The 19314-nt window shown below is 39.4% G+C and overlaps 1 protein-coding gene across 1 annotated transcript in view; it reads right to left on the bottom strand.

The window, feature by feature from the left end:
* Positions 1 to 3616: 3616 nt before the first annotated feature.
* Positions 3617 to 19314, bottom strand: part of LOC118411665 — an 84607-nt gene continuing 68909 nt past the window's right edge. Inside the window, exons 42-52 of the mRNA XM_035814142.1 lie at positions 16180 to 16331; positions 15806 to 15908; positions 15016 to 15245; positions 14298 to 14469; positions 13001 to 13218; positions 12166 to 12568; positions 11762 to 11873; positions 10873 to 11015; positions 10418 to 10591; positions 4834 to 5199; positions 3617 to 4547 (exon numbers count right to left, since the gene is read on the bottom strand). Of these exons, the coding sequence (XP_035670035.1) occupies positions 4297 to 4547; positions 4834 to 5199; positions 10418 to 10591; positions 10873 to 11015; positions 11762 to 11873; positions 12166 to 12568; positions 13001 to 13218; positions 14298 to 14469; positions 15016 to 15245; positions 15806 to 15908; positions 16180 to 16331 (2324 nt within the window). The 3' untranslated portion in view covers positions 3617 to 4296. The remainder of the gene's footprint in view (positions 4548 to 4833; positions 5200 to 10417; positions 10592 to 10872; positions 11016 to 11761; positions 11874 to 12165; positions 12569 to 13000; positions 13219 to 14297; positions 14470 to 15015; positions 15246 to 15805; positions 15909 to 16179; positions 16332 to 19314) is intronic.

Genomic DNA, 19314 nt, shown 5'->3' with positions numbered 1-19314 from the left:
TTAATGATTCTATTTCTATTTCAAGCATAAAGAAGTGGGTGTCTGACTTCCATCAGCGTTGTTGTTGTCATCAAGTTGACCCGCACACCTCAGGTCGCAGCTCAAGTGTCCACGTTTTTTGTCCTCTCCCTTCTCTAACGTTACTGGGTAATGATCACACAAAGTAACAAAGTAATGATCACACTAATTTCAATTTTGGTACACATTCATATATGACTTTATATTTGACATCTATGCTTTGAAATCTGAGTTGTGCTTATTATTTCTGGGTAAGGCCGAGGACATATTAATCACCCCTCGTACTTTCATTGCCATTATTGGTGATTTCTACTTGAAACAGGTTAACGAGGTTCTTTCTCTACTGTATCCAAAGTGGACCTCGAATTTGACACTGATCACTCTATTATTGAGTTTAAAGTCGACATTCAATCACATCCCAAATGCTACGATGTCTTGACTTGTAAGAATTGTGACTTTGTTGGCTTGAATACCTATCTATAACCATTCCCACTGTCTGAAACCATCGATTCCTGTCTCTGTTTAGACTCCATCTGGGAGATGGTTAACTTCAGCCAAAGCGGCTGTGGACAAATTCATACCCCCAAAAAGTCATCAAGAATATGACTGCACCACCTTGAATGGACTCGGAAGTAAGGCATTTAAAAAATGCAAACACACAGCATGGGCTAAAGCCAAATGGAAAACAGGCAAATCAAATCACTGAGCAAATTCAGGCGTCTCCGCAACTTATTTGGGAGACATCGAACTTAGCAAACATACAAAATTGTCTTTCTTCCACACTGGGACAAAGTGTAAAAATCTACCTGACAGAATTCAGAATGAGTGTGTTGAAGAAGGCTGAATTGTGTCTTTTACTCCTTTTTAATCGTACAGACCCCGTTGTCAGACTTGATTGATACCTCGAGTGTGCCAAGCATCTCCTCAGTTACATTTACTGTCAGCAATATTGAATCCATTCTTAAAAACCTGGAAGTTACAAAGGCCACAGGACCGGACGACCTTCCAGCTATGGTCCTAAATAAGTGTGCAGCTCAGTTAGCTTCTTCTTGAAAATGTTTTTTATCTGTGTTTAATAGGAAAATACCTTCCATGTGGTAGAAAGCAAATGTGATCCCAATGTTTTAGAAGGGGGACAAGAGCAGCGTGTCTCACTATAGACCTATTTCACCAAATTATGTATTAACGTTACAAGCAACGTTTTCGAAAGATGAATTTTCAACTCACTATATCCATTATTGTCAAACACTGTTTATTTCTCCCATTTAACATGGGTTCTTCAAGGGTATATCACCCAACTATTAGAAGTCAATTTTGAAATAGCTAGGTCTGGACAAATCTGGGCAAGTTGCCGTCATATTCTTGGATTTTTGCAAAGCCTTTGATAGTGTCTCCGATAAGCTCCTTGTGCACAAAATGAAATCTTTTGGGTGCTCTGCTTGCATTATTTAGCGACTATCTTTTAGAACGGTTCCTAAGAAGGCGATATAAGGCGAAATGTGTTCAATTTGGTAAAACCGCCACGTTTGCAGATGACGTTAAATGTTTTAGAACAATTATTTCAATTTTTTATTGTTTTAAATTTCAATCCGTCCTAGCCCGTCTTGTAGCCTGGAGGAAACCTGGAGGACGAAATTTCATCCATCTAAGTCCTCAGTTGTCAGTGTCGCACGTAAACCATCACCTGCAGAATACCCTTATAGCATGTCAGATTCTGTACTCAGTCGATACGATGACTTGTTCATGTACAACATAGCTTATCTTGGAATGTTTATGTACCTGAGAAGATAATCCAACTGTAGCTCAATTCTTGCAATGATCAAGAGATCCGTAAGCTTTAATGCTTCCATCACTGTTAAACTCAATTTGTATCGATCTCTGGTGATACCACATTTAGACTACTGTTCTCGGGCATGGCCACCGCAAAATACTGTACAAACTAAAAGGCGTTCAAAGACGTGCTACTGCTAGTGAATACATCTGCAATGATTATGAACTAAACTATACGGACAGATTAGCCCAAACCAACTTTCTACCGTCTACAGACGAGACATTTTTGTGATACCTTCTTTTCAAATGCTTCCGTTACATCTACTGCACCAACAATTTCATTTCTCATGTCCTCAATGTATCCATACCAAGTAGATCACTTCGCTCCACTGACCACTTTTAACTTGTACCCCAGCCATGTAAAACTGAAACGTTTTAATTCTCTTACTGTAGTCATATTGCCGTCATCTGGAACAATTTACCGCTAGACATCCGCCAATACATGTACTCAAACCTCACTCTACAGTGTGTCAAAAATTCTTTATGTCTTATTATAGATCCCACTTGAATGGCAGCTTTACTACAGACAACATATGTACCTGGACGACTACCTGCCGATGTACATTATGCCTAGGGACCTAGCTTCACCATTTGATCACTTATTACTTTATATTGTATATTCCATTCTTTGATTTGACATTACTTAAGTTATTTGTAATTACTAAAGTTTTCAGTCGCGTTTGTCTGTGTGTCGGTCACCAAGATAACTCAAGAACGGCTAAGTGGATTGGTTTCATACTTGGTGTGTTGGTAGGTGATGAAAGCTGGAAATGATTAGATTTTGGGCCCCCTAGCGGTTAGCCTTGGTACTGTAGCGCAACTTCTGGATGTGTTTTCTCTTCAGAACAAGCTATGGTCACGAATTTGGGGTACTAGATAGCTCTTGTGCTTGGGAAGAAGTGACATAAGTTTGAGCCCCCTAGCAACTAGTTTTGGGATGGCAAGGGCATCTTTGTCAAAAACTTCAGAAGTGGATAGCTCAAGAAGGAAACAGCGCATTTTCATGATTTTTGTTACGTAGGTACCTTAGACAATGGTGTACAAATTTAAATACTACTTATGCAAAATAGGAGTGCATTTGCATAATTAATCAGAATAATCTATCATAGCAGTTTTTTCAATGTATCTCTTGTCACAGACATGATATTGTCTTGACATTTTGGTGATAGATAGCTTTTAGCGTCATGACAAAGTGGGGCAAGTTTCACATTTATTTCTGGAACTGCAGGGGCATTTTCGCCAAGACAGTCCGTTAAGGACAACTGATATCATTGATCGATATCACGGATTGATGTCATTTTAGGCATGCGGGTAGCTTAGGCGAAGTTCATAATAATAAACGTGTTATGCAAATGAGTACTTAATTTGCATAATTAATTTGGAAATTGCATAATTTCAATAACTGGACTACAATAAATGTAATACATGTAAATTAAGATGGAACATAAGCATAATATATGCGAAAATTGCAAAACCGCTTAACCAGTTAATGATTAATTATGAGAATTTTATACTTGTGACATGTGTAGGTTAGTCAATGATGAACCTTCGTTAATTCATGTAAATGTACCAGTCATTTGCATAAAATTTACAAGAGCTTTAAATATTTCATGGAAGTTGAGGTCACCGAACTCTAGTTTTGTTTTTTATTCTAATCTGTTTTTATTTATTTGTTTCGCACTTTAAAAAATCAATTAATACATGACAATGAATTATAAAAAGAACATAACAGTGCAAGGGAGGCCTAGGAAGGATATAACCAACAAAATATGTTTTCCATCATCTTTTATTGCATTCTCTGTGGTGTACATGTGTCTCCTTACATGTGCCATTCTACATCAGTGAATCACACAGAAATTAACATCATCTAATTCTGCCTTCATTTAGAATTTGGTCGATAACCATATAAAGTCCAGATTTTGAAAGTCCAATACAAATTCAGCCGGGTTAATATACATGAAGTAGATCTTATAAATTCTATCAATCTGACAATCTCTTTCTGTCTAATTGCAAAGTTTACTTTCTGAAATAAAAAAAATGTTTTGGCTATATATGTTGTTAATCGTTCCTATTGTCACTCATTAGCATTTAGAAGGCAAAATCAATGGTAATGATAAAAATCTGTTATCAAGGTACTATGTCATTACAATATAGAGCTTTAGTGTAAACGATTCAAGTTAAATTATTATTAAAATTATAAAAAATTATTTTACTCTAGATCTACCTACAAAGGGAGAGTTTTATTCGATTCTAGGTAACTACACCTACAAATACATTCTATTGCAGTTCTCATGGCCAACCAATGTTATCAAAACGAATTACATATGATCTAACACAGAAATATATGCAGATTCTATAAAACTATCTGTTTAGTTGGTGTGTGTTTCGTACTTCATAGTAACTTCCATAAAAGTATGATAGTTTATAAAAGGTTAAACTCTTGTTTTTCTACCCAGTTGACACCATTTCCATGGCTACAGCATCTCCCTTTTTACCGACACCATTGTCTAATCCCAAATTCCCCATGTCATAAACAAGATTGCCAAAGGAATGTGGAACATCCGTCCTTGATCCTCTTGTACTCGACCATCTCCGATATATGAAGAAAGGGACAGCAGCAGCTATCAGCAGGACAAGGACACAGGACAAGATAATGGCAACGATGGCACCAGTCTCCAGGTCATGTTGGGCACTGGGATCTACAGTAGAAAAGCGATTTTGTGGGCAAAGTTAGTAGATATTGACAAGCTTGTAAACACAATAATAATGTTTACAATCACACTTATGTGAACACTTAGTTTTGACTTTTGGACGTACTTACCACCCATGTGAAAACATTGTATTGTAGTTAGTTGGTGTGTTTATTTTTCTTGGTGTGTGTTCGCAGTTATGTGGATATCCAGACAGTTGTTGTGTAATGAGTAACTAGACATGTTGTAGGGCGGGGTTAGTTTGTTACGTTGACAAAATCCAAAATAAATTTACCTTTTTCCTGCGACGCAGGAGTCATATGACTTGGCCCATCAGTGGCTACATTTTCTGTTCTGGGTGGCTTTGCTACTGTTGATGCATCCATTGTTTTTGATGATGTTTGTAGTAGGGAGTTTGTACTTGGCTTTGTAGCAGGTGGTGTGGTTGGTGTTCCTGTTTTCCATGTGGTGGGCACATATGACGTGGTCACTCCAGGAGTACTAGTCATTGGCCTTGAAGAAGTTTGAGTGGAGTGAGTTGTAGGCATCTTAGTTGTGATCACAGTTGTTATTGTTGAAGAAGAACGTGTAGTTGTTGATGCAGCAATAGATGTTAGGTGTATGGTGGTTGCAGGGGGCTCAACTGTATTGGAGGTGATTTCTAAAAGAAAGGAGCAAACTGGATTAATTATCTTTGACATAAAATAAAAGTATCACTCTTTTAAAACAGGGTTAAGGACGAGTCGTTCAGTGTAGAGGTCATACTTTTTGCTGCTGTACGAAAATGTAAGATGAAATTGTATGTCTACATGCAGCTGACGTATAGCGCACAACAGTAGCTGAGACTATCCTGACGCACTTCCAAAGGCGCATGCATGTTACTGCACTGTTTTTGTAGGTGATGGTGGAGCAAGATAAATTCAGAGCAACGATAAATGCCATTAACATATATTTTAGAGGTTTGTGGTACTTCAGAACTGTTTCAGACACTGCGGCAACCTCATGTTCCCTGTTACCGTTAATGCGTTTACAGTCATTTTCAGTAAGACGTTAAACAAATTTAAAAGTTATACATGTACTTGTCTGTTGTTGAAGTCTCTAGTACCATTTCTAAATAGGACGTTTTACAAAAGTTGGAAGAGTTGTCTTTGTCAATGACTTATAAAGTCATTTGACTCGCAGCGTTAGAATTATTGTAAGTGAATTTGGGAATGGAAAAAATTAAAACCATGGTCATTCAGACATATGCCCTTCCCTGTACATCTTTAGCATACGCCTTTCCCTCTACAGTTTTAGACATATGGCTCATTCCCATTTGAATGTAAAAAATGTTGTCGCCTGCCTTTGCGACTTTATATGCAGCAAATTTTAGACAAAATCACTGGTCCCTTGGTTTTTCCACAATCCCTGTAATGTTTTACAAAAGATACACCACAATATTCATATTGGTTCATGGCTTAGAAGATTATCATAGCCACGGGTGGGAGTCTACCCCCTAAAAAATGGCTGTCGCCTGAGAAGAAACGAAGAATTCAAATAATAGCCAAAAATGTAAAAATTCAGTTCACAGACTGATTGTTCGACAGTTGAAACCAGCTACCCAGGCCCTTTGCCCGATCACGTCAGATCGCTCCCGTCACTGATCTTGGAGGCTGTGTGAGGTGGTTTATGCCTGTCGCCAAATTCGGTAACAAACGTTACCACCACGAGTACGAACGTTGCCACGGTTATATTATCCACGTGTAAGACTAGAAATGACCGTTTTTGTGACGCTGTAGTTTTTCTGGCTTTCTAAAGAAACAAGAAAGGGTTGTTGACTGCCATTTGTATCCAACTTTGGTTAACAAAATGTTGTACAGAAATAACCGTAACTAACGTCACCATTGTTCAATGCTTTCTACGCTTTCTATTTGACCTGGTGTAAAAAAGTGGCCCACTTTTTAAATGCCCCTAGGGACGTCCACTTATATCTATATGATGTAGTCAATAAAGTATGTCCTCTTGACAAAAAAAGGGTAAAGACTACTGTTGTAACAAAGTTTACCGGTAACGTTACTTGCCCTGTAATGTATTACCAATGGGACCAAAAATATTACGTTGTCATTTTTTGGCTATGGTTAAAAGAGGAATTTTTCCTAAACAACCCGGCAGTTTTACTGAAAATAAAGCCGATTTGGCCAAAAAATGGCATTGTTTACATTTCAATGAGAACGAGTGACATGCTCTCCCCTCTACAACTTTAGACATACATGTAAAAACACCAACTGATAGCATGTCTTGGAAGACTGGTAAAATCTCTATTTGATAGCGATTTGTAGCCCGACAAAATGGGGGGGGGGGGGTATGGATAGAGACTGTTGATACCTGTTGGCAGTAATCCTGATTGCAGTTATTACCACCAGACTCCTTCCGTATAATTGATGATGGGCGCAGATCGGGATCTCTACCGGCAGGATCGACAATAGAGTCAATTCCAGTTATGTTGGATTTCCTGGGGGTCATCTGGAGCCATGGCACCAGAATGAGGCTCCAGGTGGTACATTCTACTATATAGACTGTATTGCATACACCAGTATGCCATCTTTGGTAGTGCATTTCGCCTCTCTTACTGCAAAATTTTGTGGCCGTTATCTGTAAAAAAATATTGCTAGGGACATTTGAACTTGATTTTGGTGATATTTGTTACTCATTTTTCACATTTTTTGACGGGTGACCAATTAGTTTCCGTGCTCATATCCTCCATGTGTGCTTACTGTATTTTCTAACTGTGATATAATTGCTTTACTATTGGGATTTAATCCTACAAAAACATGGAAATGTCGGGCTGACATACGTGGGTAGAAATTCAGAAGACATTTGGCTTGGTTCTTCTGATGATTTCTTGATGCCAAGATCCGTTCTGCAAACTACGGTCTATAGGAATATCATACCGAACTCAGTGGGGAAGGCGATGTACAAATGTACGTACCAGGTTTACTCCTTAAGTTGTTTCCTGTTTTTAATTGTTTTATTTTAGTTTAACCCTATCTAGACCAGGCTTTTTCAGGATTCCTGGGATTCCCTTCGTAATTTCAAAACGGCTACGTCTACGATCACCAAATTTAGTGAGGATGATGTACTAGTAAAGTTTTACATTTTATGTAATTTTGGTATCGTTATGACGTAATTATGACGTCATAATGTCATATTTTGGGCTAAAATCGTCAAAATATGAAATTTCCGCTATTCTTAAATGAATTGAACAAAACGATGACTATAAAGGTTATCTTATTAGTTGTCTAAGTCTGCCAAGTCTTTTGTTGCCAATGACGACGACACTGACGTCTATATGACGTCAGAAAATGACGTCATTTGTCCGCCATCTTGTATTGACAAGCTTGAATTTTCTAAAATATGACTTTTTCCACATATCACCCCAAAACCGAATAGAAATGGACTAAAACTGATCAAGTGATTGTGTTTTGTAAGAAAATAAAATATTTTGACGGCATTTGAGTAAAAATAACATGTATTTATCGTTGAAAATGACATTGTCCGCCATCTTAGATTTTGACCCATGACGTCATCAAATTAGCATAAATTATGAATATCTAATTAGAAATGTAATCTAAAATTGCACAGGATGTTAATGATATAAATAAACAATTTTGATCTAGCAATTAAACTATGAAATCTCATAATTCAAACTGAAATTAGTAAATGTGGGGAAATATGCCTGTCAGAAACCCGTTGCCATGGCAACACGAAAAATCAAAAACTCATTTTTTTTCCGCAGAATTGTTGCCAACAGTATTCTAGGAAAAGTCATCAAGTTTCGTAGTCCTAGCACACGTCGTTCGCCAGTTATACGACGTCAAAGTTGGCGCAGGCACTTTTAGCCCCCCCCCCCGGTCTAGATAGGGTTAAACAACATAACCCCACATAAAAAAGTCCACATGTTAGGTACAATATAACATTGTGGTATGAAATGTAGCTGATTTTTTTAATCAGTGGAGGAGGGTTTGTAGCCTGAGTGTCATACTAATAAACTTAAGGGGTTTTCAAACTCACCCCTCACAAACCAGATCTGCAGAGGGGTGAGTATGAGAGACCCGGTAACTAACGATGACACTCTAGATGGATTTAACCTCACATTACTCTTAAAACCGTTCATGCCAGTTTGAGATCAGTGTGCCTTGGTAGAAATTTAGCAGTACTTTCACAGATGTTGCTAAGATCTGTTCATTAAACTAGTAGACGTAAGTTCTATCGTTCAAGTAGGATAAACCCTACAAAAGTAAAAAGTTACATGGCACAAAGTGAAAAAATAATATTCATGTACTATGTCTAGTCTACTATGTCTACACTCAGGCAACGATGCCTCTTCCACTGACAATAAAATTTACGTCTTTTCGAGTTTGGAACTGAGAAATCTCCAAAATAACAGAAAAACATCAGCTACATTTCATTCCACAATGTTATGGACCCAACATGTGGACTTTGTTGTGTGAGGTATGTTGTTAAACTAGAATAGCACAATAAGAACAGATAAACCTGGGAACAAGGAAAGTACCACACCCGACATGATATTCCCATAGAATGTAGTTTGCAGAAAGGATCTTGGCATCGAGAAATTGTCAGAACAACGGCCAAATGTCTTCTAAATTTCTACCCACGTATGCCCGACATTTCCGTGCCTTTGTAGGATTTAATCCCAATAGTAAAGCTATCATATCACAATTACCAATACATTAAGCACGCATGAAGGATATGAGCATGGAAACTAATTGTTCTCAGGTCACCCGTCAAAAAATGTAAAAAGATGAATAATCAATATCACCAAAATCAAGTTCAAATGTCCCAAACAATATTTTCTACAGATAAAAGGCACATATTTTGCAGTATTTCACCAAAGAGGGGCGAAATGCACTACCAAAGATGGCATACTGGTGTATGCAATACAGTCTATATAGTAGAATGGAGCCTCACTCTGGTGCCATGGCCCCGGATGACCCCAGGAAATCCAACATGGCCGCCATAACTGGAATTAACTCTATTCTACTAGCAGAGTAGATCCCTACTGGCAAAAATACGAGAGATCGCGACAAAAAACTCCAATCGGGATCTCCAGCAGATCGCAAATATATATATATATATATATATATATATATATATATATAAATATGAGATTGGAGTTATGTTGTATGATTTTGCACATTTCCTGCTACTCAATCACCTGGATATGGTTTTGGAAACGGTAAAGCTACTTCTACCTACAACACAACCTTTCAATCTTAAATGTGCAGACATCATAGGCCGCAAACCCCGCTTGCACCAGCGTGGAGTTAAAGACGTATTATTACCGAATAAAAGCACCGAATGAACGAAGCAAAGGACCAGGTGTTATTACACCATATACACCTCGGGCGGGACATTAGCCCTTAAATATATGACAGAATGTGAAATCTCCCACTCAACAGGAAATACCTACGCGTCGAACGTCCCGAAATTGGGACGTAGCCCTTTCAAACCAGCGAGACATTTCTTTTATCTCCTGTACTCAAAGAACAGGAAGTACTTGGCTAATCAGCATAAGAATTGTAATTTTGTTTCTTATTGGACTTTTTCAATTTGTTTTCATCTTCTCTGCATATCAATTCATAGTATTTGGTTAAAAATCTGCTCTTCAAAAGAACTGCTCAGTGTCACTGACTAGATGCAGTGGATGATACCTGAAACGTCTGACTGTTTCCAAAATCATATCTAGTTGCTGCAGTAACAGCTTATTTGTTTGACATTTGTTTGTAAATCATTATTAGATCAGATCACTCCTAACTACATGAGGCCCCAGGAGAAGATTGAATGCTATAAGAATACCCTTTAAATTTTTGATTACGTACGCAATGAAGTTTCACAAACGAAGCCCAGCCTGCCAAAACAGTTGATGTCATTCCACCTTCCGTCGGCGTACATTTCTACGCAGTTTTCTCTTCCAGAACCATCAAAGTCATTTGGTTCTCCAGATGCCCAGTTGGTGTAGTCTACTGGAGACCCGTCTGTCCACTCTATGGCACCTTCAAAGAAATAAACAGTTTCAAAAATTTCCTGCAATGAGTGTTAGCATGTGCTGTACATGTACCCAAGTACAAAGGCTGGTAGGTGTACAAAACCATGCATTATTAAGCATCATAGAAGTTTCTATGTTGTGTCTTATACTTAATAATATCTAAGGATCGAATGATAAAGAAGGAAAACATCCAATACATCGATACGTTATACCATTTTGTCAGCGTAGAACGTTAATGAAATGTTTTGGCATATACATGATAATATGGAGAACAAGACAATTACTTACGATCACTGTTCTTGTACAACCCAATCCAGACACTGGAGGTAAGCTGCATCTGTTGTAACAGTCCAATTTCTGCCTGGCTATGGAGGCTCACCAACTCAGCACCTCTCCCTGTACATTCATAATCTGCTTCTGGCCAAGAGCGCCTATAAGCAGAGGCATAAGGCAAATCATTTACACTATTGTATTACCGTGGTGATCATTGTAAGCATTCATGTTTTAGATTGGGGTATCAGTCACGATTGTCATATAGCCAGACGATGTTGACCAATTTAGAAGGCCACATTTCATAGTGGTTATGCCGTAAGGCCATAGAGGTGTGCCGAGCTTAATTTTAAAATGAATTTCTAGGTTTCTAATAGAAATCCATAACCTATATGGCAACGAATCCAATCAAAAAGAAATTTCACATAACACTGACTAATAACGTAACACTCAGCAGGGGATGATCATAAATTAACCTCGTCCGCTTTGCTCACTCGGTGGATCTATACAGTGGTCATAGCAAATGATCGGGCCTTATGACACCATATGCACCCGTGGCAGTTCATTAACTCTTACTAGTGAACAACTTAAGGAATCGGTCTTACTTGCTTGTAATAATTCTTTACACATCAGTTGCTGATCAATGCTACGGTCACAATTTGAGAAAGGGGCCCAACTGGGTAGTACACGGGGTGTTTTTGCACTTTCAGACGTGTCCCATTGGAATATCGTGGGGCTATCGGGCTATTTTTGGCAAGGCCATCCGCCGGATTCTTTTTAAAACTCTCAGTTACATCAACCCGGGACCCGGCGACAAAGGACACCGGTGCAAATGTGATCGTAACATCTCCTCATGGTTGAGTGCTGAATATCAAAAGTATCTGGAGTTCCGGAAGTTATCATTCACCTGTTATTGGTGTCTGTACCAGATTCCACATAGTAGCATTTCCGTCCCCAGAGGACCCATGTCAGATCAGGACAGCGTCCCGGATGGCTGGGAGGAGCCGTTGGAGGCAAGTCTGTAACATAGCAGAATTAAGTACCAACGGGTAACTTACAGGTCATGAGTACTACAACTGTTAATTCCCAGATAATTATTTATGGGGAAATCGACATGAAATATACAAAATATTGGTGAATTATTCAATAACCCCGATGGTTTTATCATGCATTTGAAGTGCATACTTACAGGCACCATGGGCATGTATGAAATGTATGCTCCAAGAGTAAAGAATTTACAGTTTGGTTTATAATGTAGGCTTTCATAGTTTTGCACCATGATATTCTAAATAAGTTGGGTACACTACTCACAGCAGCGGTATTGATCGCTGGTGGCCAGTCCGAAAACATTTATGTTCGTGGTTGTCCAGTCAATCACGTTGCCATGTTGACCACAGAAGACTGACCAGTCTGTCCCTATTTCAGCTGGAGTCAGCACGCGGTCCCAGAGGTTCACCTGTGACAGTTCTCCGCTGAATGCTTGATCCGGATGGAATGCTCCCCCAACTGCGTCTTGGTCCTGTGCAAGGATCCATGTTCCACCACTGCGCACTGTTCCTCCTACGTTCAGCCCCGAGCCGGAAGCCTTAAGAACGCCGTCAGTGTAGACCTGCCAGGATCCATCGGTGCTGCGCCAGGTGGCACATACTGCATGCCTCTCATTATCCCAAACAGACAAGTCACCAAGGGCAGCAGTTTTACCTTGTACGTGCAACTGGAAAATGTATTTCAAGGGCATTGGCGTTTATGTTTTAAATTACAGCACGTTTAGGACCGCAATTTTTAAGAAGTAAATGTAACACTGTTATTACTGTTAATTGGCAGATATTATCATCATCATATCATTATTATTATTCTTATACAGATATTATGTACATACTACACTCCTTTGGAACGACATTGTGAAAATTCGCATAACTCACTCACTGTACATGATGTAAATACTTAACGTTTGTGTGCGTATCTGTAAATGTAAGTAGCGACACCTAGTGCTAAAAGTTAAAACGTTGCGGTGAAAATAAAGCAATGTTTGCGTAAAAGGGTCTCTTTCTTCACTATGTACAGCATACATATGTTGCTTAAGGCAATAAGAAATAAAAAAATGAGTGGCGAATTAAACAGCAGAGGTTTGTGATTGCTAACTTACTGTGAATCCATTCCCTCCTTGATTGAAGATGAGGAGCTCATTGTGTTGTTGTTGAACAGCGTAGCTGACCATACCCGCTTGACTGTTGGAACTCATGTCGGTGCGCATTTGCAGACATAACGTAAAAAGTCTTAAGTCCTGAGACAATGTTGTCCCCAACTCGGCGTAGTTACTGACGCTTCGCGGAGAGGGAAAGGTTATCGTTTGCAAATAACCTGCTGTAAGTGACAAAAAAATACATGATAAGTCACTGTCAAGAGTCTAGTCGTTTCCGTCAAACAAGGATAGGACTTTTAAGGGCACTATGGGTGATCGTAACGACTCTGAAACAAAGGGTGAAATTAGTCCGAGTAGCACGCCCAAAATGATGACGATAACATCGCTTTGTCAGCTATTGAGTTCGAACCATTAATCTGACTGCAGAGCTACTCTTCCACTGGTCGTGAAGACGCTATGTACAATATTAACAGGTTAATTGTTCCCCTAGCTGCTTTCGACAAGTAAATGAAACAGTTGAAGCCATTATTCGATGCTTTCTAAGCTTTCTGTGTGGCCTAGTGTAAAAATGCTGCCCCCTTTTTAAATGTCCCTAGGGATGTCCACTTATATCTAAATGATGAGGCCAATAACGTTAGTCATTTCGAAGAAAAATGGGCAAATTTTACGGTTGTAACAAACGTTACCGGTAACGTTTGCTTCCTGCCCTGTAATACATTACTAATGGGTAAGAAAATAACAAGTTGCCATTTTTGGGCTATTGTTCAAGAGGGATTTTCTTAAAGAGGGATTTTCCTAAACAAACAGGTTGGTTTCACTGAAAGATAAGCCGATTTTTTTTTTCAAACTAAAAATTGCCATTTTTTACATTTCAATAAGAACGAGTGTACAACAAATAGAAATAAAGAAACATATAAAATGTCAAAATAAGAAAAAATGGGAAAATGATTGATTGAAAATAATGAAGAACGCAAAGGTCCCTGCTCCTTCTTGCAACTATTCTGCTTCTTCCATAAAAAATGATAAAAAATATGCATCTGTAGCATATAAAGCAGCATATAAAATGTAGGTCTTTGCCTGATTAGGTTAAGAAATACTAGTATTCCAAGACAGCCAAATTGGAATAGGCACGACTTCAAACACATCTGACAAATTGGAAGCTGATATTTAACACCTAGCAATGCAAGCAGATGCGATCATACAGAAACAACACAAGAGCTCAAACTTTGGAATGCATATTACAGAAATCTGGTACTAGCTATCTCTTCAAACAGTTATAAGGTGACACAATTCAACATACTGTTAGATATCTTGCAGACAGCGGGAAGCTGCGTTGAGCAGGTGGTGTCATCCCATGCCCCACCCTCCTCCATGGCAACGCAGCCTTCTCTCGGTCCCATGCTGGGCTCATTGGCACCCCAGTTAACATATAGCACTGGCCAGCCATCCGTCCATCTGTACTGCTGAGGGGTCTGAATATAGTGGTTTTGTTACAAAAGATACAATAAATCACGAGGTACACGAAAATAACATCCGCACTAATATTCTCATCAGGCAAAGATAAGCGACAGTCGAAAATATAAGCAAGTTCACGGTGATTTAATTTCACGGTAAGGAGAGATAAGAGTGTTCGTGATGATTTTGAGTTAGATACACTTGAACAATGGAAAACTGGTGCATGTCAGAAATCTACATGGGCAAGGGTGCTACAGACAGAATAGTTGCATTCGGCTGTGCTGGCGCATTCTGCTGTCACTGATCTAACCGTATCTACCTGCTGGATACGTAGTGCATCTTAATATAGATGTATTTAATGTACAAAGATCGGGTCTGTTTTTCAATTTGTGCTTTCTTAATATTCGTGCGCTGTAACAGGCGCCTCCAACATATCACAATATTGGACAATGTATAGTTCGTCCATGTAGCGCTTTAACAAGATGGTGTTAAGATGTTTTGAATTCACGAAAACCACTAACATAAGCCACCGTAAACATTTCTACATTACAGTAGTATCTTACCTGACTATCTGATAAACCAATCCAGACTCTGCCTTTAGCCAAGGACATGACAAAAGCCTGCTGGTACACATTGAGGATACTGCTGAGCTGACCACCCTCTAGTTGGCATGCAACATTTTCCTCTTCCCATGTTCCTTTGGTGTCTGTGACTTTGTAGCAGCTTTGTAAGTACTGAGTGTATCCGGATGGGCAGTTGCTAGCTGGTGTTGTTTGGAGTGGTAAAGAGCTACCTGAAAATAGTAGACAGCTCTAAACTTTTGTTGAATTTCAAAGTGAAAATCTGTGAGAGCATGAAAATATAATATTAAGTTTGCGACACTGTAATTTCACATACACAAACACGCACACACATAAACACACACAAACACACATACACACACATATACAGCCCCCCAAACAAACACACTTATCACACACACATATAAACACAATCACACCCACACACATAAACATACACACACACACACACACACAAACACACACACACAAACACACATACAAACACACACACACACACACACACACAAACACACTCACACATAAACACACACAAACACAAACAATGACATACACAAACACATATATGAATAAACACACACACAAACACAATCACACACACACACACAAACACACACACAAACACACACACCAACACACACACACACAAAGACACACAAACACACACACACACACACACACACACACACATACATACATACACACACACAAACAAACACACACACACACACATACACATACACACACAAACACAAACACAATAGATCCAAACCTTTAAAGCCCTGACAAATGAATCCCCGTACAGCATCACAGCTTACATCATCCCAGAGACCAACGTCATTGTAGTCTGTTCTCATCTCCACACAAGAGTCATCCTAGAAGCAAGGCATTTCGTTACATTCCTTACACGTTTTCTTAACAGACATTAATTGGTAACCTCTTATTCGTTAAAAACCGTTTGCAGCTTTCGTCAAACCCTACTAACACACCAAATCTGAAGTGAAGCCAATCCATCTAGCCGTTCTCGTCGACAAACGCTACTGAAAAAAAACTTTCATGAATATTTGTATAGGAGACCATAGGGATCAAAACATATACCTGATAATCAAATGTAAAATGTGCATATAAAAACTGCCATCAACTCACTGAGTACAGCCAATACCCCGGCTCTGAAGCTGCCCAGTTGGTGTAGCTGACTGAATGACCACTTGTCCACAGAAACTGGCCTGGCTCTGAGCGTTGAGATAGCCCAATCCACAGATTACCAGACATACCGTACAGCTGTGTGGTCAAAAAAGCTGTTGACAGGTAAGAGAGAGAACTCGTTATGCAATAGGAAGTATTGCTTTCGTCCAGTTGTTAATATCAACATCCATAATTCCATAATGCAACATAACAAATTGTTATAGAGGCATTCCCAATATTGTCCTGAACACGTAAAATCTGAAGTGTATACACCTCAGGATTACTGGTGATGCATCTTTTTAGATGTCTTTAAAATTATGTATCGAATTTCAGAAATTTCAGGTGGCGGTATTATGGCATCTGATTATGGTGGCGTTCTGCGGTACTGCAGGAGGAATTTCCGTTCTCAGATCTCTTGTTCTTGACAACCAATCGTCATGACCTTTTAGTTATGACCTTGCAGACCTAACTGCATGGGCCGATTTCGTTTCGTTTTTTAAAAAGAGGTTAACTCCTGAAAAGGTTGATGTATCGTCATGATTTTTGGTATGAAGATAGCTAAGGTGATCAATGATTACGCAAATCATTTACATATTTGAGGAGACAATGCCATACTAGCCTTCTTTGCTGAGAGAAATCCTTTAACCCTTAAACTGCCAAAGTTTCATTAAATGCTATCAGTGCTAGACTTGGATGCTGACCTCCAAAAAGAAACCCCCGAACAAGGCCGAAGTCCCTAACTACCGGGGTTTGTGCGCTACACGCGCGCAAAGCTGCTACTTTGGGGGGATTTGCTATCCCGGATATATCCGGGCGCGGCACACAGGGCATGTATATGTGTGCTAGATATATCATTTTGTAATTTTAAATAACCTTAAGTAGTTATAAAGACAAATTTGCTGCTCAACATGTTCAACCAAACCCTCTCTTTTCAAACGAGGTTTGGTTCCAAGCCCATCATGCGTCTGTGGGTGCCAATCCGAAACTATTTATCACTATTCATTTGATTGCCCTTTGTTTCATAAACATAGAACGGTTCTTTTAAACAATATATCTAATTTAACTGACTGTTTGATTTTGACACCATTTCCGACAATTTGAAACTTTCTATAGTCCTCAGAGGTTCGCCTACATTCAATGCTGAAATCAATTCCAAGCTTATGTTATTCACTCAAAAGTTCATTGATCTTACTCAGCGTTTCTAGTCCTACTCTTATATTTCATGTGTAGAATTTACTACATTTATACATCATTGAATTGTCTACTTTGTACATGGGGTGGGTAGGGGTGTTTTGGGCACACACGACGTTAGTCGATTAGTTTGTTCAATTATTGTTTCTAACGTTGTTGTATCTGTATTCATGTATTCAAATGTATGTTAAGTGGCACTGTTAAAATAAGTTTTTTTAACTTGAGTGCAGTGTCACTTTGTCCTGTCTGCTTTTATGTTGAATTTAAAAAAAAACCAAAGCCTAAGCGCCAACAGGATCCTCTGGACTGAAGTACAGGCCGATATCATACAAAACTGACCACTTCTCAACCGCATTGCACCATTTGTGGATAAGCTTCTCATTTCTCAGCAGGCAGGCTTCAGACCCGGAAAGTCCTGTACTGGCCAACTCCTAAACCTAACACAAGACATCGAGGATGGCTACAAGAAGGGCCTGGTCACGGGAGATGTCTATGTGGACCTATCTGCAGCATATGACACCGTGAACCACACGAGAGTATAAAAGCTCTTTGGGATAACGAAGGATGTAAGACTAACTGAACTGATCCAGAATCTACTATCAAACAAACGGTTCTTTGTAGATCCGAATAGCAATCGTAGAAGCGTCCTGTTCCGCTGCCTTTAACAGCTACACTCATGACCAATCAGGGCATTTTGATACTAGGAGATTCCTGCTTGCTGATGACCTCAGCATTGTTTCATAAAGAAGGGCTTTCAAAGAAGTAAAGAACACTCCTCATCGCACACTACGCTGCAAACCCCCTGCAAGTAAACCCTGACAAAACACAAGTGAGCGTCGTCCACCTGGAAAAATAGGGATGCAGACCGTCAACTGAGGGTATTCTGGGAAAGTGGCTGAATAGCACTGACAAGCCAGTCTACCTTGGCGTCACCCTAGACAGGACCCTGCCATACATGAACATCCTGAACTCGATGATAGTGTGCGAGGAACAGCATCCTTACGAAACTTTCAAACACAAAATGGGGTACAAATTAATGCCAGTATCGTGTGAACCATAGCTCTGAGACTGTGTTTTTCTACTACAGTGTATGCGGCCCAGAGTGGTGCAGATCAGCGCACACCACAAAACTGGATACGACCTTAAACAACGAGAGAATCTGAAACAAGAGACATCGAGACATTTCTGCACTCAGTTGAAGCACTTAGTAGCAGTGCAGAGTCTCAGAGGATGGTCATGTAATCTCGCCTCCTCATAATTCACTATTATCCCGAAAGAATCTCTTCCTCCAGGAGCGGGGAGGCATGTTTCCATATTCTGATGATAGTTTCAACCGCCTAAAAACGGGCACAGGTAGATGCAAGACCCTAATGGGAAAGTGGTTTTTCAGCACAGACGGAAAGACTACTTGTGACTGCAGACAGTAGCAAGCCATGAAACACATTGTTGTTTGTCCCTTACTGCCCGAACCATTCACTAAGGGAGATTTGGAAGGGCGTGCATCGAGTACTGGAGCTGAAGAGTGTAATGATGACACGAGAAGAAGAATTAGACAAGGTTATCAACTGACATAATACAAGCAAAGTATATCTGACGTTATTTGAATAATCAACCTGAAACGTTAAGAATAAGTCTGTTGTAAAGACTAATATATCATTTGGCGAACATATGGGGTACTGGAACTTTAGTATTTTATCCGAAATAAAGCTGGTGTTCTTAATTACTTTTTGCCAACTTTTTCATTAAAGAAACGATTTTGTTGCTTAGCTCCAGTGGCATTACTACAATGAACTGAGCTAACACTTCAAAACGGCAGTTTCCTAGGCATTAGTATGCATGCTTTATGAAAGCATAAGATGCGAATTCATCATCAGTACCATGTGAACCAGTCAGAATTGCGGTATG

This window comes from Branchiostoma floridae, chromosome 3, assembly GCF_000003815.2.
Source record: "Branchiostoma floridae strain S238N-H82 chromosome 3, Bfl_VNyyK, whole genome shotgun sequence".
NCBI lineage: Eukaryota > Metazoa > Chordata > Leptocardii > Amphioxiformes > Branchiostomatidae > Branchiostoma > Branchiostoma floridae.
This window is presented reverse-complemented; position numbering and strand designations above follow the sequence as displayed.